The sequence below is a fragment of the Lotus japonicus genome, chromosome 6 (genome assembly GCF_012489685.1).
Source record: "Lotus japonicus ecotype B-129 chromosome 6, LjGifu_v1.2".
In the NCBI taxonomy this organism is placed as follows: domain Eukaryota; kingdom Viridiplantae; phylum Streptophyta; class Magnoliopsida; order Fabales; family Fabaceae; genus Lotus; species Lotus japonicus.
Genome location: NC_080046.1, coordinates 67,406,074 through 67,431,246, shown reverse-complemented (window position 1 = coordinate 67,431,246; position 25,173 = coordinate 67,406,074). Strand labels below are relative to the sequence as shown.

General features: G+C 36.7%; 5 protein-coding genes and 1 non-coding gene across 6 annotated transcripts; 1 reads left to right on the top strand and 5 right to left on the bottom strand.

Annotated features, from left to right (window-relative positions):
• Positions 1–655: 655 nt before the first annotated feature.
• LOC130726996 (cleavage and polyadenylation specificity factor subunit 3-I) lies at positions 656–3,536 on the bottom strand. The gene is made up of 2 exons (XM_057578321.1): positions 3,025–3,536; positions 656–2,546 (listed from the first exon to the last, which is right to left on the bottom strand). Exons 1-2 carry the CDS (start codon positions 3,457–3,459, stop codon positions 912–914), a joined length of 2,070 nt encoding a protein of 689 aa, XP_057434304.1. The 5' UTR covers positions 3,460–3,536; the 3' UTR covers positions 656–911.
• Positions 3,537–3,598: 62 nt separating this feature from the next.
• Positions 3,599–3,672, bottom strand: TRNAR-UCG (transfer RNA arginine (anticodon UCG)). The gene has a single exon. It is a non-coding gene; the product is annotated as a tRNA-Arg (tRNA).
• A 2,753-nt stretch (positions 3,673–6,425) lies between these two features.
• On the bottom strand, positions 6,426–8,589 carry LOC130726997 (DAG protein, chloroplastic-like). The gene is made up of 5 exons (XM_057578322.1): positions 8,145–8,589; positions 7,921–8,018; positions 7,771–7,836; positions 6,899–7,647; positions 6,426–6,668 (listed from the first exon to the last, which is right to left on the bottom strand). Exons 1-5 carry the CDS (start codon positions 8,507–8,509, stop codon positions 6,657–6,659), a joined length of 1,290 nt encoding a protein of 429 aa, XP_057434305.1. The 5' UTR covers positions 8,510–8,589; the 3' UTR covers positions 6,426–6,656.
• Positions 8,590–10,604: 2,015 nt separating this feature from the next.
• LOC130723242 (MLO-like protein 4) lies at positions 10,605–16,480 on the top strand. The gene is made up of 15 exons (XM_057574216.1): positions 10,605–10,997; positions 11,280–11,337; positions 11,998–12,218; positions 12,371–12,487; positions 12,709–12,769; positions 12,950–13,041; positions 13,274–13,348; positions 13,866–13,951; positions 14,384–14,433; positions 14,515–14,555; positions 14,650–14,823; positions 15,045–15,080; positions 15,201–15,268; positions 15,378–15,438; positions 15,896–16,480. Exons 1-15 carry the CDS (start codon positions 10,869–10,871, stop codon positions 16,277–16,279), a joined length of 1,653 nt encoding a protein of 550 aa, XP_057430199.1. The 5' UTR covers positions 10,605–10,868; the 3' UTR covers positions 16,280–16,480.
• Positions 16,481–17,356: 876 nt separating this feature from the next.
• LOC130723243 (ferredoxin-like) lies at positions 17,357–18,201 on the bottom strand. The gene has a single exon (XM_057574217.1). It carries the CDS (start codon positions 18,047–18,049, stop codon positions 17,618–17,620), a length of 432 nt encoding a protein of 143 aa, XP_057430200.1. The 5' UTR covers positions 18,050–18,201; the 3' UTR covers positions 17,357–17,617.
• A 283-nt stretch (positions 18,202–18,484) lies between these two features.
• On the bottom strand, positions 18,485–24,831 carry LOC130723241 (transmembrane 9 superfamily member 1-like). Its single transcript, XM_057574215.1, has 12 exons — positions 24,669–24,831; positions 23,899–24,091; positions 23,693–23,797; positions 21,535–21,552; positions 21,063–21,160; positions 20,828–20,980; positions 20,570–20,704; positions 20,306–20,472; positions 19,995–20,089; positions 19,511–19,884; positions 19,034–19,307; positions 18,485–18,947 (listed from the first exon to the last, which is right to left on the bottom strand). Exons 1-12 carry the CDS (start codon positions 24,738–24,740, stop codon positions 18,880–18,882), a joined length of 1,752 nt encoding a protein of 583 aa, XP_057430198.1. The 5' UTR covers positions 24,741–24,831; the 3' UTR covers positions 18,485–18,879.
• Between the last annotated feature and the right edge of the window lie 342 nt (positions 24,832–25,173).

Here is a 25,173-nt window from a genome sequence, read left to right as displayed (position 1 = left end):
GTTCAATGGAGGAGTGAGAGAGGGAGACGTATCAGAGATTGAAGGAGAGATGGAGCTAGGTAGGAGGTTGAAGAAGGCTGAAGAATATTGTTCTATCCCAGATTTGTTTTTTTTTTTTTCTTTTTAGAATCCTGTTCTAGTTTGGGGTTGAACACAATGGTGGGTTTTATTAGGTTAATGAAAATTAACATGAGTTTGGTTTTGATGAAGATGATTTGGGGTTAATTTGAGAGGATTTGGAATTAAAAAATTAAGTTTTAAAATTTTTCAATTAAAAAATAATTCCAAATGCCACGTTGAAAAGCTGAGTAGGCTAAAATTGAAGTCACTTCAGCATCAGACACACTTTGTCCTTAATTGAATTAAAAAAAAATTCTTAAGGACCCAATTTGATGTAAAAATTTTACAGACCCTGGAACTGATTCCCTTTACAATTTCAGAGACCTTCTGATGTATTAAGCCTAAAAAAAAATATACTGAACATATTTAACTCTTTTAAAAAAATAAATGAAAATTGAATAAAAAGGAAGAGCCTACTCCCACTAAAGGCTGCAACCTCCGGAGGGCAAACATGCAAAATAAAAAAACCTCAACGAGCTTAAAATGTGCACAACAAGCTTATATGGTTTGCACCTCTGACTCAAGGCGAGTAATATGATCTTTTCAATATCTCAATATTAAAACAGAAAATAAGTTCAGATAAAACTGTTACACATTAAAACTGTTACACATTTGACGAATTAAAAAAATAAGAACACAGAAGAATGTAGTGCCATTTCATATTTAAGGGAAAGTAACTACATGTTATCACAACTGTATCAAGTTAGCGTGAAGCATGGAAAATAGTCTTCCTCATCACAAGCACTTGCATTCCACCATTTTGTAAGACAGCATATGATGAGAGGAAAGAACTAAGATGCAGAGAGAGGAATAGGCTTCACAGAACTTTGAATACGCCGGAATGCTGTTTTCACTCTTTCCTTAAGGCCTTCATTTTCACTCTCAACTTCCCCACTCTCTTTGTTGAGCTCTGCCACATTCCCATCAATGTTAATTATCAACTTGCCGTTTTCTCCTACCTTCACATCTCCAAAGAGTGAAACGAGGAGGGCATGCATAACCTTCTCTGCCTTTTTCTCATTCTCTTCCTCAAGTTTTATGGCATCCGCCTCATCCATTATTTTTGGGACATCACGGTTCATGTTCAAAATTAGAGCAACAACTGAATCTGATACCATGTCACTAATGGGGTCTGATGGCCAATGCAAGGAGATATGCTTCTCAGACTCATGCTTCACTGTCACGCGCTCATGAACAAGCAATGTTGGAACTCCAGATTCTTCATCCACTGACGGCTCCACACTCTCATATATCTGCTTGAGCCTATGTTGAATGATACTAAAGGCACCTGAATGGGGAATGGTAATTCTCTGAGTAACGTTTGCTGTTGACAGCTGTGAAAAGACATGGAGATCATCAGGTGCCATAATCTGATATGTGAAGCCTTTCTTTACCAGCAAACCACTGACAGTTTCGCCAACTTCCGGTGTTTTTTCAGCCAGCTTCCCAATGGTTTTCGCCATTTTCTGTGAATTGAAATACATTTCAACAGACTGACAATTCTTTGGAGTGAGGATTTTAGTGTTACGATCAGCAAATTGAGTCATGAGCTTCTGTTTAAGCCTCCCCATCTCATTAGCTTCCCCGTGGACGAGAATTATGTTAGGAGGATTGAGCTCTTCCAAAAACGCACTTGTTTGAGCAGAGTCAGCGTGAGCAGAAAAGGAAATGTAGTGCACCTGCATGTTGAGAGGTGCAGTGAGTCCATTCATGAGAGTAACTTCCTTGGGTTCATTGATGATGGTTTTTGCCAGTGTCCCTTCAACAACATACCCTGGTATAACACAAGAATTTTTTTTATCTGAGCACCACATATCAAACAATTGCCGCGACAACCCGCTCTGAAGTCCACCAGGGCTGGCCATGACCACAGACGGTCCTACATCTTTGAAAACATCAATGCTACTCAAAGCTGATACATGCTTGAAGGAAAAGGGATTTGACTTTGCATTCTGGATCCTGTCATTCATGGAAAGGGTGTACGTCTCATACACAGTCAAACATTTTTTGGCCAGAGGAGAAGCATAATAGATGGGTATGTTCTGAAGCTCTGGATGATTTGCCCAGTACTCATCAAGAATCAAGAGCAGCTCCTGCGCACGACCAAGTGCAAATGCTGGAATCAACACACGACCCCCTTGGGAAATGGTGGAGTGAATAACATCAGTGAAGCGTTTTTCTCGAGTGTGCCGAGGCTGGTGGTGCTGCACACCATAGGTGGACTCTATAATACATACATCCGGAGAGAACTGCGGGGTCTCAGCAGCACGGAGATGTCGGTCTTCCTCCCGTGAATAGTCTCCAGTGTATAACACTCGAACACCTGCAATGTCAACCATGAACATGGCAGCACCAAGGACGTGGCCTGCAGTATAACACCAGAATCGAATACCGTTTACTTCTAATGTTTGATGGAAATCAATAACCTGCATTCAGCAATTACTGTTTTGTTAGCAGAGACCCCAAATACACATTACTTTTCTCTTATCTCTCTCATTTTAATTCGGCCCTAAACCCCTAAACCGAAATGGGTGTGTAAAAAACATTTTCCATAATGAAATTTAGAGTGTCAAAACTCGGAACATAATATAATGGACATAGGTTTGGACTAGTATAGACAGGTAAACTTATATAGATTATAGTGTGCCATTGAATACAAATTGTGTTACATGACCAGATTTTCATCTCAATTCGTTTTGTTTGCTTTTAATCCGAAAGTGTGTGCTAAAAGCCTGTTTCCACTACGAAGTACGAATATCAATTAGAGCAGTTTTATTCTACACTAATGATACTTAGACACCCAAACATTGCAGACATTCATCATATAAATATATCAGTCACTAAGGTGAAACTATCAAATAAGAAATAAAAAACAAAGTAGGATTGCATTGCTGTGAGTGAAACCTCAATTTTATCCATGGAGCGATTAATGTCCTGTTCATCAAAGAGCATGTCTTCAACAGAAACCTTGCTGACTTTGACAAAATCAGACAAGAGGAGCTTGTAAATGGCCTTGGTAGCGTAGGTCATGAAAACTCTGCCACGGAAAGTGGTCTTCTCGAGGAAATAAGGCAAGGAAGCAGCATGGTCCAAGTGGAAGTGAGTGATGAGAAGCACGTCCACCGTTGAAGGATCGATCTCGTCGAAGTAAGGCAGCGCCGCCATGCCGGAGTAAGCAGGGTGGATCCCGCAATCGAACAAGACGGTCTTGCCCTTGTAGGACATGTACACGCAGGAACGACCCACTTCATTTCCAGCACCCAATGGTGTCACTATGAGTTGATCTTCTTCTCTGTTGCTCCCACTCACACTCAAATCGCGTCTCTTCACTGAAGCCATTTTCACGATTCCTAATCCTCTCTGGAAACTCAATAGAGACCTAAAACCCTAGCACTAGAAAGATGGAACCACCCAACGGTGTCGTTTTTCTCTCTCTCAGAAACCGATAACAACAATATAAAAATTTAAAATTTAAAAACAACCACAGTGGGAGTCGAACCCACGACCTTCTGATCCGAAGTCAGACGCGCTAATCCACTGCGCTATGCGGTCTTATATTACACTTCCAAGAATAACTAATAATACTTTTCTAAAAATGGTATATATACCTCCCATTACTAATAAAACTTCTTAATCATGCCATCTTGTGTCATATAATTTATTTACCTTGTTTTCTTTATTTTCTCTAAAGTATCTCATATCAGAGGATAACATATAGGAACTAATTCACTTAACCAACTTCTTGGCGTCTATTTAGTATTTACCTTGCTTATGTTATTTACTTTATTGTCTTATTAACTAAATTTTCTTGAGTTTCATGAATGATCAACTTAGTGAAACAGATATATCTTTTGTATGGTTCCCCAATTGTTGTCCATACTCAAAAGCTAAGAAAAGTGAAAAGGAGAGAAAGGTAGCGTTTGGTAGACAGGTAGGAAGAGAACGGAACAGGATACATGAGTTCTGTTCTGTGTTTTTAAGATGGAACGGAACGGGACAAAATGCTCTAGGAACGGGACACTTTGGTTCCATGGAAAATGGTGGAACGGAAGGGAACAGAACGGAACACTCTCTTAAACTTTTGCAAGTTCAAAAATACCCCTAATTTATATTTGAAATTTTATGTATCTAAACAATTTAAAATCACTTATAAAATTGAAAGCACTTATTATATTTGTAGACAAAGTTAAATAAAAATCTATTTTTTCAAAAAAATCACTTAAAATAAAATCAATTATTTTTTTCAAAAGTAAAATCACTTTTTATAAGCAATGATAAACGAGCCAATTAGAGTGCGTTTGATTCAACTTATTTTGGGAAAATCACTTTCAAATAAAAAATCACCTTTTTAATAAAAAAAATCACTTTTAAAATAAAAAAAATCACTTTTTAATCAAATATCACTTTTTGTGTTTGTTTCAGCTGAAGCTGAAAACAGATTATTTGAAACAGTTACTTTAGCATATCATGAAAACCTATGATGATAGATGAGAGGAGATAAAAAAAAGTGATTTTAATTAGAGTAATCAAACACGAATCAACTTAATTAAAATAAAATCAATTATTTTTTCAAAAGTAAAATCAATTTTTGTAAGCAATGATAAACGAGCCAATTAGAATGCGTTTAATTCAACTTATTTTGGAAAAATCAATTTTTGTGTTTGTTTTAGCTGAAACTGAGAACAAATTATTTGAAACAGTTACTTTAGCTTATAATAAAAATCTATGATGATAGATGAGGGGAGATAAAAAAAAGTGATTTTAATTAGAGTAGTCGAACACCAACTTATGCTTTTCTCAAAATCTCTTAAAAAAATTATAGTTAAAAGTCAATATTTTTAATCTAAATAAACGAACTTAAAATAGCTTAAATAGATAATTAGGTTTCTGCTTTTTTCAATAACATACTAAAACAACTTAAACAATATATAAGTAATTATTTTAAAGAAATAAGTGATTATTTCATGAAGTAAGCAATAACAAACGGTTTCTATACAAAATGTTCAATTGAGTTCAATTTGTTTTCCTCAATCAAATATTAAACATGCAGGGTTATATATGTAATTAAAATCATGGTTCTGTTCTATTGACTTGGAGTTACCAAACACAACACATAGAACATTATTGTCATGTTCCATCCTGTCCTGTCCCGTTCCGTTCTGTTCTGTCCTGTTCCGTTCCGTCATCAAACGCTACCAAAACTACATAAGTGCACGGCTCCCATAGATATTTGGTATTTGTCTTCCTTTGGTATAAAAGCCTATATGTATGTGTGATCTATTGAAGTTCTGAAACTTAAAAATCTCTTCATAGGTATGAAGACTCTGCAGGTATCACAGCAAAATTGACATCTTCTATACTATTTTGATGAATGAAATCTGTATATCGGACAATCTACAACAATAACAATAACATTTTCGAAAAGCATTTAAAGAGGAAGAAATGGAAGTTGTTTTCATATATGTTTTTATGATAGAGTGCAGAAATGTGGTTGTCCCTTGCAAAGCGAACTGCATATATTGGATGTCCATGTAAAAGAATTTTATGCCAAAGAGCGCGCAAAGCGAACTGCATATATTGGATGTCCATGTAAAGGAATTTTATGCCAAAGAGCGCATTACTCCATTTACATTAAATCCTTAAAATAAAATAGTTGCAATGACCTTATCAAATCCTTAAGTGCAATTACATGATTTGTTGAATTGGATCTTGAGCATACTGAGTGTGTGTTTGGTTTTAGCCCAAACGTCCGTTGGGTTCTCTTTGAATGTGTTCGGAACTTCCAAAGTGCTTATACGTGAAAGATCAAAATAGTTTCGTAATAGTTTCATTAACGTTCAACCTAACGTAAAACAAACATAGCCTTAGTTAACCCCAACCGCTTCTTCACTGGAGTGTCACATACAGAAATTTACATATGAAAGGTAAGCCATTTATCTGTTTCAGAACCATTCTGCAGTATTGCACACCATTCCCATATATGAATTCTACAGATACCTTTTATTATTATTATGATTAAGGTATAGCCGTTACCCCTTTCCTCTAGCTTCTCACATTATGCTTCTTAACCTGAAGAACACCCTCAATTCTAGCCGTGAAAATATGGAACCATTGACTCAATACAGGCACTTGGTATAAAAGAGGGATTTAAGAATGATAAATAATATACAGTGCCATGCCAAACGATATATTGCCACGCTTAGAACACCAAAATCATCATCCATTATTTTGTCTACCATAAAGAGAATGAGAAAAAAGAAAGGGAAAAAAAAAAGAAAAAAGAAAAAGAAAAAGGAAAGAACACATGAAACAGTAAATAAAAGCATGCTTAGTAAAACCAGGTGGCAGCTAGCATAAACTTTACATACCATGTTCAAGTTATTAAACTTTGTCAAGGAAACAGAACATGCACCAAAAATTTACGGTTTGTACTGAACATATTCAACCTCTCACCATATTGGTGAGTTCATACAATTAACTAAGAATGCTATTAGTAACTTCAGTACAAGCAGCCAGCATAACTCAGACTGTTATCATCAATATCTTCCCTGCAGAAGGCAACAAAAACAAGTCATCTTTTGCATTGATTGGAAAAAAGAGTTGATTGTTTTTTCAATAGCACAGATTAGAAAGCTCTAGGATCTCACCAACAGAAGCCTAAAATATTGAACAAAATACTATAAAACAAGACAAGCGCTTATAGTTTGTCTGAAAATTGATTCTATTCTGATACATAAAAGAAACGTGAATATTTCTCAATTAATTTGGGCTATCATACCTCTCCATTCCCAATCTTTTCAAATTCCTCCATATATGATGGTTTGAAATCCTCTTGAGACTGCTCCATATATGATGGTTTGAAATCCTTCAAGTATGGTGGGGTAGAAGTACTACCCCTCGCCTCAGAAGCAACACCCCTGGCCGCAAGATCTCTTCTTTCTCCTTGTCCTGGTTGTCCAAAGCCCTGCTGTGGTACAAAGTTTCTCCTTTCTCCTAGACCAGCTGGTCCAGCGCTCTGCTGCTGCGTAAATTGTGGTGAAGGTGGCGCATACCTTTGCTGAGAAGCAGAATCATAGGTGCCCCGTTGGGGTGGATAATTTTGGGAATGACCATAGCTCTGTTGTGGTGGATAATTTGGTGGTGATTGACCATAGTGTTGAGGTGGATAATTTTGTGGTGACTGACCATAGTTCTGTTGGGGAGGAAAATTTTGTGATGCTTGGCCATGGTTCTGTTGTGGTGGATAACTCTGTGGTGCTCTACCAAAGTTCTGCTGGGGTAAATTACTTTGCACTGCTTGACCAAAGTTCTGCTGGGGTGGATGACTTTGTGATGCTTGACCATAGTTCTGTTGGGGTGGATAACTCTGTGGTGTTTGACCATAGTTCTGTCGAGGCGGATAATTTTGCGAAGGCCCGTGGTTTCTTCCGTCCTGTGGCCTGGAACCCCGATCATCTCGTCTTTGATTTCTCCCATACTGTATTGGTGGAGGTCGAGGGATGATTGTTCCATTGATGTACTGGTCTCCTATATAAGACACATTAAAAATAGCTTTGAGAAAGGTTCGCAGATAAATATTCAAGAATTAGAAAATAGTTTACATTGAAATAGATAGTAATACACAAGCAATCAGGTTTTGAAAAAAAGTACCTCCATATTGCTTGTTGACAGGATCAATATAGGAATCAGGTAGTACAAAGATAACTCCTGGAAGAGCTGTTTAAAAGGCAGAAAACCAAAGATCAATATCTAGCTCCATCCATTGAAAATTGAGAGTAGAACACTAACAGAAAGAGATACCTTCAAATTTCTTAGACTCTTCCTCTGTCATGACAGCTTGAAAGCCTGTGTAAGTTGTTGTGCTACAGGCATATATTTTCTTCTTTGCCTCTTCCAAACTAAAGCCACACAATCAATTATTGTTAACATAATCTGAAATGTTCATGCTGTATCTTAAACTATACATGTACATGTAGACTAAGGTATTGTTAATGGAGGGAAGAATGAATGAATGAGAAAGGAACCTGATGTTGAGGCCCTTGGCGCAAGTTTCTTCATAGGTGCGAACCATTTGTTCGGGAGGGGGCTTGTTGTCCCTGGGGAAATCCATGACGAAGAGCCAGTGGTTGTAGTCGCAGCCCTCAAAGAGAATCTCATCGGGACCAATCTCACCATCGGGGATGTTTCTCTGTGAGGATCGAATGGATAGAAGCGAAGTCGGCGATGACATGAACGAACGGGATTGAAAACCCACATTTGGGGATTGCCAACATGGTGATGAAACGCCGTACCGGATGGGAGCTGACAACGACGTCGCAGAGAAGGAGCGGTGGAAGCCGGCAAGCGCTGTGAGGGAGCGGCGGAGGCGAATTAACGACGACGACGCCATCGCAGTGAGAGAGAGAGAGAGAGTAGGGTTTTTGCGAAGTGAGGGTTTTGCGAAAAGAAATCCTTGTCAATTGCTATGGATAGAACTGTGCGTGTCAATATAAGATGGAAAATGCTATTTTTCTCTTAAAAAAAATCACACACTTCATTTGTGTTTCAAATTTTATACTAATTATTTTTTACAATTAAGTAACAAAGTTTATAATTTTAGGTTTTAGGTTTCATTATGTGCGCGCTTAATTTAGTTCATTGAAAATTGTGAAAAAGATAAATAACCAATAAGGTATTTGTAGAGGTCGAGTTAATTCTAACCTGAAATTTTAAAATCTGAGATGAATTTTAGTTGACCATCAAGTTTGGTGATATGTCCCAAATACTTAAATAATTTGCTTTAATATATTTTACTTACTTGGTTCGGTCGTGCTATAAGCATGTTATAAACATTATTATAACAAGTATTAGTGTTTTTTCTCTAATCATTAGGTTTTCTCATAGGTTTTCCATGAGGAGTTATGTGATCTTGATGTGAACGAATTGTTGACTCCAATGTTTCATCATTAATGATAGAGATAAGATAGGGCATCCTCTTACCCTATTTGATCTCCTTTGCTATTTCTCTTTGATGAAGGACTTGAATATTCTTGAAGCTTTGGGGACGAGTTGTGCCAAGTGCTAATAGAAACAACGTGAAGAATTATTTCAAGCTACTTGAGCATTGAGTTGCTTCTACTTCGGGCTTGGTTTTGTTTTTGTGTTAAGAGGGATGTTTGTTGTTATTTTCAATGCCGCAGGCATTGAAAAAGATACCAAATGGTGGTTTTTTTTCACTATTTGACCAACGTTGTTGGTTGTCACAATACTTAGTTATTCTCATTTGGAGGGTTGGGGCGGAGGGAAGGTGTTATATTTCTCCTATAATAGACATTTTTTTCTATGTCTTTGTATGTAATTGTTTTGGGCCAAAGTCATTATTACATCTTATCTATATATTTAGCTTTTCTAAAAAAAATTAGCTTAAAAAAATGATGAGATTTCAGTTTTTATTCATACACAAACATGCAACTTGAAAAATACATGAGTGATTATTTTAAAAAAAAAATTATATGATGAACTAAGCAATGCCAAACAAGGCCTTTAGAGCATCTCCAATGCATAGTTGCTAGTTGAGGTGCTTAAAAACTATTTCGGTGGGTCCAGACTGACACATAGGATTTAAGCAACTCAAGCAGAATTCGCTCCAACCACGGTTGCTTAGTTTACTTTTAGTTGAGTCCCATTATACCTCTTATATTTATATTATTTCAAGGTAATGACACTATACAAGTACATGAATGAAAGAGAAAATATGATTTTTTAGTCAAAAAGTAAGGAGAGAGAAAATAAGCAACCGTTGCTTAAATTTAACTGCCACGTCATGTTGCTCCAGTGGTGCTCCAAAATAAGCAACGTTGCTTAAGTTGCCAACTGGATTTAAGCAACTCCCATTGGAGATGCTTAAGCTAAAAGCAATTTTTATATTTGCACACATATAAAAATCTATTTATGCTTTTAAAATAAAATCAATTACTTATTCAATTACATAAATGTGATAAACAATGCTAGCACACACTATTCAACAATTTAGGTGGTGTTCACATTTTAATTAATAAATGTGAGAGTGTTGTAAAGAGAGGATCCTCATCACTCCGCTTTCCGCATAACTTACTACTTTTCCTTCTGTCTTTAGCTATGAATTCATCATCGAGCCATTATAATATACCAGTTCTCGTCAGCATAGAGGCCCCAGAAGGGGACCCTTGCAACTTACTACTTAAAAAATGTTAACAACCTGGGAGATTGGGAAACCCTCCATGTGCATGGTTTCGATTTAGAAGGAGAGAGAACGTGTGTTAGGTGCCACGCCACAGTATCTATGCAATGCAGAAACAAGAGTTTTTTCTTAAAAACACATCTATCTCCACTAAGACAATATTGTTCGAGCCGGTTAGGACTACAAAGTATTTAATGCAATTGTATTCAGAGACTAGAACTCAAGGCCTCTTCTTAATTTAGAACAATAAAAATAACATCAAAGTAGGAGTTTATGATGAAAGGTCAGTAGGATCTACACTGCATTGTACCTGCAACTGCAATATCCACTGTCCACATGCACCCTTCACTTCACCTAATACAATAAAATATAAACACTGAATCTCTGACCTGAGATGCTTCTCTTTTCTATTTCCCCATTTCGTGGATCCCATCTGTGCCTTGCCTTTCTGTGGAATCAAAATACTGTCTTTTTATTTTTCTCCCTTTTCCATGAAAGGTTTCAACTTTTTGAATCAAAAGTAAAGGGTCCTGTTTGATGTGAGGAATTAATGGAGGAGGAGGTGCTGCAGCCAGGTCGCTCTCTGGCTGAGACGCCAACATATTCTGTTGCCTCGGTTATTACTGTCATGGTCTTCGTCTGCTTCTTGGTTGAGCGTTCAATCTACCGGTTTAGCAAGGTACAAGAGAGGGAATGTGATTCTCAAATAAGAACCTTCTTCACAATTTGCCTGCTTGTTTTGCTACTTGCTATGATAGTGTCAAAATTGCTTTTTTTTTTTTAGTATCTTGGAAAAAGACATATAAGTGATTCAGTTTCTGTCAAGAACCAGTAATAATAATCACATGAACTTCTAAAAGCAGTAAACTATAATTTTAGCCATAAGTAACATGTTTATTAGCAGCTCAAGTAGTTCTTTGAATCTCATGAAGATATAAAACTCATTTTTTCGGCTGTGCAGTGGTTGAAGAAGACCAAAAGGAAGGCACTATTTGCCTCACTGGAGAAAATTAAGGAAGGTAAAACATTTAATTCCTTGCACATAAATGCAGGAGCAATTCAGGACTCTGAGTGAGTGCTTGATTTTGATTTGAGTTCCCTACAGTCATGATGATCTTACATTCACGTAGTCAATGAATCTAAACAGTACGATCAAGATTAGTTGGCTCATATATTTCAATAAAGATCAGACGACAGAGATAAACTTATAAAATTTGAGCCATGCCATCTTTGACGAATGACCAAGATTCTGTGACTGTCCTTGACTGCATGGAATCCAATTTCGCTTGATTTACCATTTGCAAGCACTCAAATCCATGTTCTCTCCACAGCAACACATTGTTGCTGCTTTTATGTTTTCTTGCTTTGCAATGTGAGCTGACAGAAAAATATAGCCCTACTATGATTCCACTAAACTATTTGCTACTCTCCTATCACTAGGGTGAATGGTAGGGGGGAAGGAATGGTAGAACTCAAGACAGTGAGAGTTCTTTTGTATGTTAAGCTTGATCTAATAGTAATACTGATATCAGTATAGGGACTATATCAGTAGCAGAGAAGGCATTTCCAATGTGAATATTCAATAATACTACTAGCCTGATTCAATTTTCCTATCAGATACTTTGGTAGCTTAACTGATTTTCGATTTGGATTTAACTTGGACCTTTCCTTTCTAATAGAGCTGATGCTGCTTGGGCTTATCTCTTTGTTGTTGGCACAAAGCGCGAGGTGGATCTCTGAAATTTGTGTAAATTCATCACTTTTCAGCAGCAAATTTTATATTTGTTCTGAACAAGACCTTGGCACGAATGAGAATTTCATGTTTGAAAATTCTTCCTCGTTGCCTGATGAAACTATTCCCAAGGGACTAACTACTGGTGCATTGCATCAATGTAGAGAGGTATCATGCTTCAAGTAAAATTTAGATGTTATTTTCTTCATTGCAGCAAGTGCGCCCAATTTCTTTTTTGAAACGTACAGAAAATACTATAAAATCAATGCTTCTTTTTAATACTACAAATCTTCCTTCTGAAATACTATAAATGAATGCAGGGCCATGAACCCTTTGTTTCATATGAGGGTCTTGAGCAGCTGCACCGGTTCTTGTTTGTTCTTGGGATCACTCATGTTCTGTATAGTTGTCTGGCTGTTGGTTTAGCCATGAGCAAGGTTGGTCATCAAATTTTCTAGCTTATTATAGGATTATGTATAATATTTCTCCTTAGAACCTACACACACACAAACACACATATAAACTCTTGAGATCATATGGAAACAGAAATACAATAATATTCAAAGTCCTTGTTCCACTCACTTGGAGTTGTCTTAGTTACTCTGTTCTCCATGTTTGGTTGTCTGGTTCATACCCTTCTGTGTCTTTATGTGGGCAGATCTATAGTTGGTGCAGATGGGAAAATCAGGCTCAGATGGCAACTGATGGAAATCTACAAGGTAGACAACATAAAATGGTGCTTTAATGACCAACCACTATAGGAACTTGGTCAATGTAGACAGAAATGATGGAAGGGGAAAATTCTACAAACTTGGTGTCCACTGCTTGCTTAATATTTTCTGCATTATATATCACATGTTAATAATATTGCCTATAGTTTTATAAATTTTTGTTTACAGGAATGAGAAACAAGGTGATGAGGCGGCAGACAACCTTTGTCTTCCATCACACTTCTCATCCATGGAGCAGGAATCCAATACTAATCTGGATGGTAATGTGTTAATTACACATCCTTAGTTCTTTTTTAACTTATTTTTCACCAAGTTGACATTTTGATGGAATGGTTGGCGATCTTACAGTTCAAAATATGACAATATAGTGAAATATTCATAGATTGGATTTTGTAACTTTTCTCTTCTTTCCTCCAAGTCTGCTTAGTATTAGCCTTATGCATGTTTTGGATGTCCTATTAATGGATAGCAATTTGTGTTCTGGCCTTGCAGCTCTGTTTCCTACGTCAGTTTAGGAGTTCTATACAAAAATCAGATTACCTTGCACTCCGTCTGGGTTTCATCACTGTAAGTTTTCTATTTGTGGACGAGTTCTTCTTTCGTTCTCTTGATAACAAGCAAATCTTCAGTACACATGTACTACTGAAGACTCAGTGCTCCCCTTCTGAACTACACTTTGTGTCATTAAGTTCATAAAAAGAGCACATACTACAGGAGTACTGTATATTTTTTTGCTTGATAACCTTGTTCACTATGATAAGCCGTGTCTATAAAGAGACTCATGGTATGCTATGGTATTCAAGACAAAAAAATTCATACCTGGAGATTCTCTTTCCAGTTATTGTTCCCTGATGGCCTGATCTTTCAATAACCTATTCAACATGTTATACATAGTGGACTGAGCTTTGCTCTTGCATTCACAAAAATCCATGTCAGTCTTGCACATAAAGGATAATCATATGAGAATTTGAGGATGACAATCAATTGTCTGTATGGAATAAAATCATTAACATGCTTGTCATCTTCCATACCAGTTTATTCTATGCCAATGGTCTAATCTTCTCTCCACTTTGTAAATCTACAGGAACACAAATTGCCATTGTCATATGATTTTCATAAATACATGGTTCGAAGCATGGAAGATGAATTTCATGGCATTCTAGGAATAAGGTATGAACCCTTTTGAAATGGACTTCTCCTATCAAGTGATAATTGTGTAAGTTATTAACTGTATTCTTCACAGTTAATGTGTAATGCCCTTGATTATTGTGGCAAACTCGGGTTTGGATCCTCTCCATCCATGTTCCCTCCATCCTCTCTCCATCCAAATCTGAGCCATTGATTTTGAAATTTAAAGGCTTGGATCAATTTAAGAAGAGAGAGAAAACATGAATTAATCCTCACCTTTAAAATTTAAAATCGATGGCTCAGATTTTGGATGGAGAGGGGATGGAGAGGATCCAAATCCGGCAAACTCTTGTGTTCTTTTGAATCATCTACATCAAACTTCCTTTTATATCAAGATTTTGTAATTCATGTATAAAGTTTAAAGAAAAACATGGAGAAAATAACTCAGTTGAACTACCTTTTTCGATTTTGCAGCTGGCCGCTATGGATTTATGCCATAGTTTGCATCTTTGTGAACATTCATGGTAACGCTCCTTCTTCAGAATTGAAGATGTGAAAATTGGTAGTGTCTTTGGTCTCTGATAGTTGAGTGTCTAAATTTTCAGGACTGAACATATACTTCTGGCTCTCTTTTATCCCCGCCATTGTATGTATATTCTGTCTTCACATTTCAAGATTCAAAATGAAACAGTCCATTCAAATTTATTTTCGTTAATATCTGATTCCTCTACTTGTAAAAGCTTGTAATGTTGATAGGGACAAAACTTCAACATGTTGTTTCCACTTTAGCACTTGAGATAATGGAGCAGCAAGGTCCATTTGCTAGGACACAACAAGTAAAGCCGCGCGACGGTCTTTTTTGGTTCAAAAAACCAGATATTCTGTTATGGCTGATACAATTTGTAATATTTCAGGTGAAATATGCTAACATATTAGTAAATGTTTGGAAATTCTTGTACAATTAATTCTGAAGGTAAAATCAATTCTGAGAAGAAGCTTTTGTGAATAGCTTCTGAGTGTTAGAATTGATTCTGACTTCTGAAGAAATAGAAGCTGATCAAAACATGTTATTATTTGTAGCCGAGTCATTCAGTATAGTTATCTTTCTATTCTAATTTCTCTTCTTCCGGTGCAGAATTCCTTTGAAATGGCATCTTTTATTTGGACATTGGTAAGATTTGAAGTTTTCAACATTGTATTTATGGCATTGCCATCATATGTATGCCTATATATAATCTGCTTTAGAATTTTTATGCTGAGATGAATTTTCTTGAATTTTCTGTATGTCTAGTGGGGACTCAAAGAACGATCATGCTTCATGAGAAACCATTACATGATCATCACTCGTTTGACATCTGGGTTGGTTACATCACTCATAAAATTGCTTAATTCTACCTTTTTGACTAATTTTCCAGATTCTACTTCAATCAGCAGAAACTGTCACATTTTCTTGTTTCTAAATTTTCAGGGTTCTTGTTCAGTTCTGGTGTAGCTATATGACAGTTCCGCTCAATGTAATAGTTTCGCAGGTTGGCTTAAACCTTCCATGTGATAAGAAAATTTATTTCTAAATGTTTGAAGATCATTCTGTTTCTGTTCTCTAGCTATATATCACATAAGTTCATAATCCATATTTCTCCACTGGCTCAAAACCAATGCAGAATATTAAAATGAAATAGTTTGGTATCTAAAAAATGACACCAAAAAAAAAAAAAAAAATATATATATATATATATATATATATATTTGATAGCTTCACCACCACTGAACTTCATGTTCTTAGTTTTAGCATTATATTACCAAATTGGAAATATAGGGTTTTATTTAGATTAGTTTACATATAGAATATATTCCTTATATATATTGATATATTTTGTTATTTATTAGATATATGTGACTCTTATTAGTATAAATAAGGAGTAGTGTTTTATTCTCATCATTGTCTTTCCTTTCAATACCTTAACCTTATAATTTCATGAATTCCAGATGGGATCTCGATGTAAGAAAGCCTTAGTGACAGAGAGTGTTAGAGATTCCCTGCATAGTTGGTGTAAAAGAGTTAAGCAGAAGTCTAAGCATGAGTCTTTGCACTCTCACACAGCTAGATCAGTGTGTTCTCTTGAATCAACAATTGATGAGAGGGACGAGATAACAGTGGTCTCAGGCACTTTAACTCGAAGCTCTTCCTTACAGTCTTTGAATCAGATAACAGTTACTTCAGTAGACCAGCTGAATATGATGATGACTCCTAACAACCCCCAAGATTCAACCAAGGGGGCTGATTACTTCTCTGAGTCTGTACATAATAATGATGAAGACCCTGAGATAGCTAAAGTTGAGACTCTTCTTGATTTGTTTCAGAAGACATGATCAATCTCTGTTACATATTTTAAGTTTTACTGCATAACTAGTTCGAATTTCAGAGAGTTTAGATGTGTAAATCATTCTTAGACACTCCGAAGCATAGATGTATAAATAGTTGAGAAAGAAGAAGCTTGCACGGCAAGGGACTATTATAAATGATCTCATTCTTTTAAATGATATAAGTTGTAAGGTAAAAATATTTGGACATACCATTTTAAATCTTTCTAGTTTTAGCATTCTGGAAATCTAATCCTCAGCATTAGCACAGTTAGCTATTAGAAGTAATTAAGAGTGCCGATAAGAAGCCATCATCAGCTTATGGGAGCGCAGGTAAGATGCAATCGTCAGCTATAAATAGTTTGTTTGGATGCACATTCAGAACAAACTCCAGAGCACATAGTTTCAAAAGCCACACATTGCAGTAGCTGATTGATTAAACGTGGTTTTTTGATTACATGTGATTTCTTGAAGTGAAACCAAATACACGCTAAGAAGGTCCTTTCATCCAATCCAAGTCTTTGGGAAAGTGGGATTTGTCATTTCGATGGATGCTAACTGAGTTTTAAAGTGAAACCAGACACAAGAGGGTGCTTGGAAGCTGGTTTATAACCATCAAAATTGATTCTCGAATGTCAAAATCAATTTTCCGGTAAAAGAATTGAAACCAATTACACAATGACTGAGAGGGTGTTTGAAAGCTGGCTTATCAACATCAAAACTGATCCTGGAATGTCAAAATCAATTACTTGGTGTTTAAATATTTCCTTTCACAATTAATTTTAGCTTCAAAAACAATTCTAGGATGAAGCTACAAATCAACAGTGAGATTTTATAATTAGATTTCACGAACATTACCTCACATAAATCACTTCTCTCATAGCCAAACATCAATTGTGAAACATAATTTTCAGAACCTGACCACACATATAAACCCTTATCTAGTTATCTCATATCCACACATATGATATCTCTAACAATTTTCTCATTTGTACCATAATTTTCACAAAATCAGTTGCATCTAAAATACACGTTGACAACATTAATCCAAACAGCTACCGAGTGGCAGAGACAGAAGAAAATCCATGCAGAAAGCACAAAATATATTGCATTGATGTAAATTATAGGGAAACTCAGAATCCTTATTGAAGGCAGAAAAGAGAACTATGAGCAGTAACAGTAATTAAGCAAAACATAATTAGAGCTGCACCAAGTTCACTTTGTTGTCACTACAAGGGTAGGAATAATAAATCCATAAGTCACTCACAAAATTAAATGCAACAGACATGGGAAAGAGAGAGGAACAGGAACAGGAACAGGAAGAAGAAACTTAAAAGCAATATTGAATTAACCAGTGAGCTCTTCCTCCTTGTGAGTCTCAATAACAACATCAGACTTGGGGTAAGCAACGCAAGTGAGAACAAAGCCTCCTTCAACTTGGTCATCATCAAGGAACGAACCATCAGACTGGTCCACTGCACCTTCTACAACCTTGCCGGCACAGGAAGAGCAAGAACCAGCCCTGCATGAGTAAGGAATATCAATGCCTACTTCCTCCGCCTGGTCCAGAATGTAAACATCATCTGGACACTCAAACTCTTGCGGTCCCTCTGGGGTGATGAGCTTCACCTTGTAAGCAGCCATGGTTACACGACCACCGCGTGAGCCACCTTTCACGCCAAACATAACCTGCCCGACATTCGGGAATGCCGCCACCGGCTGCCGACGGAGGAAGGAGGTGCTGACGGTGGCGCCGGAGAATGCTGGTGCGGTTGCCATTACTACAATACTTGACTTGTTACAAGAAGAAACTGGCTCTGGTGTGTGTTGTTGATGATTAATAATGGGAGCTTGTGGAAATAACGTGACCCTATCTGCTACGTGGCTGTCTTTTGTGCCTCACTTTATCTATCCCTCTTATCTCCACAGATATTTCATCCTACACATTCCTTACCTTACCTCACTTTATGAACAATTTATTTTAATTATTCCATTTTTCTTTGGCTACTTATTTGGATTGTAATGTGATTATTTTGATAACCATTAAATTACTACTAGGAAAGGGACTGGTCCATTAAGATCGCTTTCCAAATTTACAGGCAGGGAATTGCGAGCATATTAGAGCCACAAATTCAAGATTATTCATTATTTTGATACAAATTTCACGCTGATTGTTTAAGATTTTAACATGAAGAGATGAGGAGGAAGTAGTACTTGTTAGAACGGATAGATAGATAGATTTTGATACAAAATTCAGAAGCACAAAATTCATTTCCGATACTTCATCCCCTCAATCGAGTACCTATTTATAAAAGGATAAAAAAAGTGACCACAACAGTGATATTTTGCTAGCTGCTATCTAAATTATAGTAGTGCCTGCCTGCATTCACTAAAGGCTTTCAATTACAGCCAGGGGAAAAAAATCTCAGGGCTTCCCTAATACAGAGAAAGAATACATCCCCCATCCTTAAAACCCTGTGATACAACCTGTAAACATGCTTTGGTCCTCCACATATGACCAGAGGCTTTCCTTCAACAATTTATTGTCTCCCGTAACGTAACCATCATATGAAATTGCTCTGGTCTCGACTCAGACTCGCACAAAAGCCTTAGTCACACTTGATGTTTCTGTAGATCCTCCTCACAAACAAATTCGAACCAAGATAACCCACAGCTCCTGCAAGTTTGAAGAAAAATAGGGTTTCACTTCTGTAGAATGTGTGCGTGATCCTAACAGAGATTAAAATTAAATTGAAGACTTACCACAGAGAATTCCCAGTCCTAGACAAAACATCAAAGTGTATCCAAAATAGAAGCTGGTTTGGAAGAAGCCTGACATCTTTGTCTTCACATAGTAGTAGTATATTGAGTACAAATACACATAAACTGCTGTTGAGGCAGCTGAAAAGAAAGAAGTCCATCGCCAGTGGTAGTTCTCAGCATTCAACAAAAAGTATGTCCCCACGATTGTCACACATACGGTAACAATGAGAAGAATTATAAAAACCAGTAGCATGAAGCCATAGACATAGTACACCTGTTTGTCAAAAAGCAGAAGAGGAAACAAAAAAATGTAAGACAAGCACATGTGTTTATTTCACAGGAATACAAGAGTTTCTATTTAAAACATTTCCACAAGAAATTATTGTTTGCTTTGCTCTGATAAAGTGAAAGTAACCTACCAGACCCATAAGAAAAATCTTTCTTTCTGCACAAATAAGTCATGGCTTTGTAACTCACCTTGTAATTCCAGAAGGAAGTAAATACAAAATACATCTCAATGAATATGCTGCCAAAGGGAAGCAATCCTCCCATCATAGAAACTACAGAGGGTGTGAGGTACCACTTCTTCTCAGGAATGGGACGAGGAATGGTCTTTACACGACAGGGATTATTTGGAGCGCCACTCCAGTTTCTTCCAACAACTGTGCCAAGAAGTGCTAGAGGGAAAGAGATAAAAGCCCATATAACAAAGACAACAACTATTGTACCAAAGGGGATGGCTGCTAGAGATCCATAGAATATAGCAATTGTGTTTAAGATAAATCCAATTCCAAAGCACAAGAATGGGAACAGTGAAGCTGTGAGAATCATGGATTTAATCCAATTTTTACCTGAAAAAGATAAGCATGGTTATAATTGTTCAAAGAGAGAGAGAGAGAGAGAGACAGCCACCAAAACAAACTTGAAAGAGCATGCAACAATATTCTGTGCAAACTCTTACCCCCATTTCGCGAGTACATCCCCCCACTCACATAACCAGCAATGAATGACGTGAGAGCATAACATACAATGAAGGTTGTGACAATGGTTCCTCGCCTGCACATTTAAGGAAATTCACATAATAAGGAAGGGGGAAACAAAATGGGCAAACAAAATATGGTCAATAGGAAAGCTAGACAACAATAGTTGTGACTAGTGATATATGAGAAGAAAATAACAAATGTGTATTGCATTAAGTCTATTTTGTGCACAATCACACTATCTCAATAAAACCATTATTCAGAGTAACATTATAATTAGTAATGCACTTACCCAACATACAGCATCCCAACAATAGCTAACAAGATGACAAGAAGAACCAGCGTTGCAAGCTGAGCACCTATGCCAACAACTGCTGAAAGAAGAATCAAATAGCGAGGAGGCCTAAAAACATCACCATGCACAAGTTTCCAGCCAGATTCTTCACTAACATCTCTTTCCTGAAAGTTTGACAATTGACCAAATGAATTTTCCATGAAAGAGGAATGGATATTCTACAAATAAAATAAATTACAGACAAAGTCAACAAAGCCTCACCAAAGTTTCCAAATCATCATCTTCCCGAGCATACTTAGCATAGTCATTTCTCAAAGTCCGCATTAATATCATTGACACCAATCCAGTTAGAAAGATGACCATCATGAAAGAGTTGAAAATGGAGAACCAATGAATCTACAGAAGCCAAAGGAGCAAAGTTTTCTCACTGACATGGCCACAAAATTAAATGCATAGCAGGTAATCAATGATAAACACCACTTCAATCTAAGATACAGAGCTGGCAGCATTAATTTTCACCTGATGCTCAAAGAACGGATAGTCTAGATATACATCAAATCGGCGTCTGAAAGTGATATTAGTAGGAATCCATTTGACGGAATATGTCATGTCCAAAGATCTTCCTACTTCCAAAGACTTTGGGTCTTCATGAGTAAGATTCACATGAATGATCTGCAAGTAAACAGAACTAAGTAAGGAACTTCTCACACCCAAAACAGCTCATAAGATCAGGGAGATTTAATTAACTTCTTACCTGATCCTTATTGTATTTAACAATGACGTTCTTGTGTGTGTAAAGGACATGCTTTCCATTGTCACTGTTTTTATCAGGATGTAGCTCGCCAACATACCCTTAAACATAAAAAGAACCTTCAATAATGATCAACAAATGAAATGCGAAGTCACGCTCCCTCCTGTCTTTTTTATAAGACCCCTTCGTAAAACTTTTGATGGTCCTTAATATAAAACACTTCAAAAAGTTTCAGAAGCATTTTTTTCTTATTTGACCTTCATGAATTTTGAACCTTTCTAGTTCCTAGGTTTTGATTAATGTAGAGTTTGAAATCAAATAGTGGTAAACATGGAAATGCTGGAATATTTATAAAAAAATACATCATCTAATTTTAACATCTTTAATTTGTGAGATTTAGTTGAAAAGATCTTATAAATAGGATGAGAGGGAGCACGAAATAAAGAGAACGAGGCAGAGGCAGTAATAGGCATACCCCATAATGGAAGATCATCTGAACTTGTGTTTATCGCATTGAAGACCAGCAGATATGACAGCCAAGGAAAGAAAAAATGCCAAAGAGTAAGTTATTCAGCATTTTTTCTAAAACAAAGCTATTAAAATGAAAATTGGAAACAAACAATAAGGGCCACCCCACAGAACAAACCCTCATTCATATCATAATACCTATCAAGAACACATAATATCAATTCTCTAATGCTCGTTAAGTCTAAGGTATTGAAAATTACTTAATCATATCCTTAAACAAATAGTCTTCATACTTTTGAATGGAAGCCTAGGCTCAATGGTTGGGCTGTTACCATGTGACCCGGAGGCAACATGTTCATGTGATCAGCCTCTTGCAAATGCAAGGTACAGCTACCTAGTACAGACCTACACAGTAGGGCAAACCCTTTTCTAGATCCCAGCCCTTACTTGTTTTTTAGTTCAGGTGATTATAATATCAGTCAAGAATGCTTAAACAATGATTTCAAATAAGAACTTATTAACTACATACTTCTTTCAGTTTTGATAACTATGTATATCTGAAAAGTCAAAACACCCAGCCTGGTGAGACCAGTGGTAGTCATAATTAAAGGATCCCAATTGAGAAGGGGACTTCTTCCAGGCCTAAGTGTTCTAACTCAGTGTTTTATGCTGTACAATGTCTAAGATGTAAGTTTTATCACAAATACATCAACAATTTATATGAACGAAATAGCATGTAGTATGACTGTCAATTTTTTCTTGAAAGCCTATCATCTTGGTTACAAATAACATATGGAAAGCAGTGTTGTCAAATCGCGATCGCGGAAAATCGCGGTGAGGCCAAAATCCGCTATTGCGTTTAGCGGATAGCGTCACGAGCAAATAGCGGTAACCACATAGCGGTTAAAATAAGTAAAATATTATAAAAAAAAAAAGCAGCTTATCAGACATCTATTGCAATACTAGAGCAGAAACATTTGAAATGAACAAATAAAAACTGCATAAAAAACAACAGCTTATCACATAACAATAAAAACTGCATAAAATCATCATTTTTAACAACCAAATTTTAACTATTAAAGGGTGCCACCAGCTCAAATCAAATGTCAAAAGACTTAAAACAACATAAACCAAACACAAGTCTTAAAACAGTGAAACAGAAAAAGGAAATGCAACAAAAACGAATTAATGGGGCTTGTAGAAGGAGGATGAGAGAAGGAGAATTAGGATTTTGGAAACCTTTTCAATTCTGTCGTGATTCTTCATGATGAAGCGTAAATATAGAAAAAAATAATTAATGGGGAGTTAATTGGGCAGTAAAGCAGTGAAACAGAAAAAGAAAATGCAACAAAAACGAATTAATGGGGAGTTAATTGGGCAGTTGGTGGCCCACTAGTCAAGAATTACTGAATTACCATATTTAAAAACCCTAAAAAATAAAAAAAAAACGTGCAGTATTCCTGAAAATCCGCTATTTCTGTTTAGCTTCCAGCGCCGCTACGGCCGTCGCGGCCGCAATTGCGTTTCTCGCGGTGGCCGCTATGTCGCGGCGTAGCGATTGCGGTGGCCCTAAAATCCGCTACGCTATAGCGGGTCGCGGCCGCTATAGCCGCTATTTGATAACACTGATGGAAAGAATACTAATAATCTAGGTCAAGCCACAGCGATAACAAAGAAGCTATAAGCCAAGTTTGTAAAGGACTTTAACAAATCACTTTCAAGTAAAACTATAGCACAAAAAGCAGAAATATATGCATTAAATAACTTAATCTAAGGCCCCAGTTGCTAGCTTCTCCTTCCCAGTTGGCATTAAAATAACTTCCCAGACTCTCAAGCAATAATGTAGAACTACATGTATCTTCCAGGTTGTTGTAACATATAATTCACAATTAAAAGATCTACGGTTGGCATCTTTCAATGGAATCTCCCTGGAGTTTATTCCAAGGTTGTAAAATAAAGCAGCTGATTGGATATCAAGGACAGAGTAAGGAGCAATATCCTGTGGGTTGGATATTATTTACCCCAGCTCTTAAGTTTATGCAATGGCCAAATGCAGAAAAAAAAAATACAGCAAGCTTCTAAAAAAAAATTGATTCTCCAAAAGTACAATCATTTTATTAATTTTATGAGTAATAAGCAAAAGAAATAAACAACGCACAACATACCCATGAAGAATTCAAACCAGTAATTATTCTCGATTGCATCTTTGAACTGTTTGACATTTGCCTCATTGAGACTCAAACGGCAAAAGGTGGTCTTGTCCACATTTACTAAAAAAGGAAAAACAAAAATCTTTGTTAAAGACAGTTTTGTATATAGATAGGCCTTTGTATGAAATAAATAGGAGTATAGGGCAAAGAAGCCTTCATACCTAGGTACTTGATCTCAATTTGGCTATCAATGAGTTCATTGCCACCCAGGACCTCACCGAGACCACCCCATTTGTGTCCAGCACTACCAGGTGGACGGCAAAATGGGAGGCTGTAATAGTTGTATGTTTCTTGTGGATTATTATACGGACCAACTTTGTTCACCCAAAGGGTAACCGGGTCATCTTGTTGATACTGAAATAAAATGAAATGCATGTTTTAAAGAGATAGCATTACTGGAAGCTACAAATAGAATATACACATTCAAATCATTACCATTATAAGTGTGTCTATGTACATGTACAACTGCCTAAAGACATTTAGAAGTACATTCTAGATACAAAATGAAGCTCATGCATAACACAAAGCATATCTTACTGAAGTCCAGAGAGACAGAAATTCCTACACCCTCAATTACTTTAAACCAACCTTGGATTGATGGGTTCGATAATAACAGATAATAGGTATCAAGTAGAGTAACCATGACCGGTTGGTTAATCACTCTAGAGGCATTGAACATTATGGAATGTCAACCCACTTGTTTTTCATATATTCACGCAATGCCAACAACACTTAGAATTCTAAACATAGCCAGCAAATATTCATGAATTTTGTAACAGAACAGGAATTACTTGAAATTGAAATGAATGGTGAAAGAAAGAGGATTAAACAGTTGAGATCTAACGCGAGAAAGAAACATGTAACCCAAAGAGAAAGAGCTAAGAAAAGTGAAATGCAGATCTAATTAGAAAAAGTAGATCGAGCATCTGACCCTGTGATCTGACTCGGAAGCGAAGGCCGCCGCAGAGAGGAAGAGAAACAAGAGAGAGAATCTGAAGAACATGGCGGATCGAGGAGGACTTGCCCTTGAAGATTTCAGACTCAGACTCACTCTCTCTCCGTGCCTGCCACCCACTGATAATAATACTCAATTTTTTTAACAAACTCTGGTTTTTCACCATATTTAATTATTCATTATTATTACAACTCCACCAAAATTTAAACTGTGTGCTCAAAAACTAAACTGGGCCCGATTTTCTTATTGGGCTTTCTACAAGGAAAGTGGGCTATGGCAGGCCCTCTGCTATTACCAAAACAAGTCTGATTTTTTCCAAAAATAAAATAAATAGTAAAGTGTGTTTATTTTTTGTTTTTGTTTTGAATTACTAATGCAATTTATACAATCAATAGAGAAAACTTAGTGCGCTGACCGCGAGGCAAGAGATTAGTATCACGACTGTCGGCTGTGGGATACCTTGATCAAGACCAAAAAAATC

Coding starts and splice junctions, on each gene's coding strand:
- LOC130726996 (XM_057578321.1), bottom strand. CDS start 3,459: ATGGCTTCAGTGAAGAGACGCGATTTGAGTGTGAGTGGGAGCAACAGA. Junction 2,547..3,024: donor GCTCCATGGATAAAATTGAG/GTTTCACTCACA, acceptor TGCTGAATGCAG/GTTATTGATTTCCATCAAAC.
- LOC130726997 (XM_057578322.1), bottom strand. CDS start 8,509: ATGGCGTCGTCGTCGTTAATTCGCCTCCGCCGCTCCCTCACAGCGCTT. Junction 8,019..8,144: donor GCCAAGGGCCTCAACATCAG/GTTCCTTTCTCA, acceptor GTGTGGCTTTAG/TTTGGAAGAGGCAAAGAAGA. Junction 7,837..7,920: donor AGAGTCTAAGAAATTTGAAG/GTATCTCTTTCT, acceptor CCTTTTAAACAG/CTCTTCCAGGAGTTATCTTT.
- LOC130723242 (XM_057574216.1), top strand. CDS start 10,869: ATGGAGGAGGAGGTGCTGCAGCCAGGTCGCTCTCTGGCTGAGACGCCA. Junction 15,269..15,377: donor ATCACTCGTTTGACATCTGG/GTTGGTTACATC, acceptor CTAAATTTTCAG/GGTTCTTGTTCAGTTCTGGT. Junction 15,439..15,895: donor TCAATGTAATAGTTTCGCAG/GTTGGCTTAAAC, acceptor CATGAATTCCAG/ATGGGATCTCGATGTAAGAA.
- LOC130723243 (XM_057574217.1), bottom strand. CDS start 18,049: ATGGCAACCGCACCAGCATTCTCCGGCGCCACCGTCAGCACCTCCTTC.
- LOC130723241 (XM_057574215.1), bottom strand. CDS start 24,740: ATGTTCTTCAGATTCTCTCTCTTGTTTCTCTTCCTCTCTGCGGCGGCC. Junction 23,798..23,898: donor AATTGAGATCAAGTACCTAG/GTATGAAGGCTT, acceptor TTCCTTTTTTAG/TAAATGTGGACAAGACCACC. Junction 20,090..20,305: donor GTTGGGATGCTGTATGTTGG/GTAAGTGCATTA, acceptor TTAAATGTGCAG/GCGAGGAACCATTGTCACAA.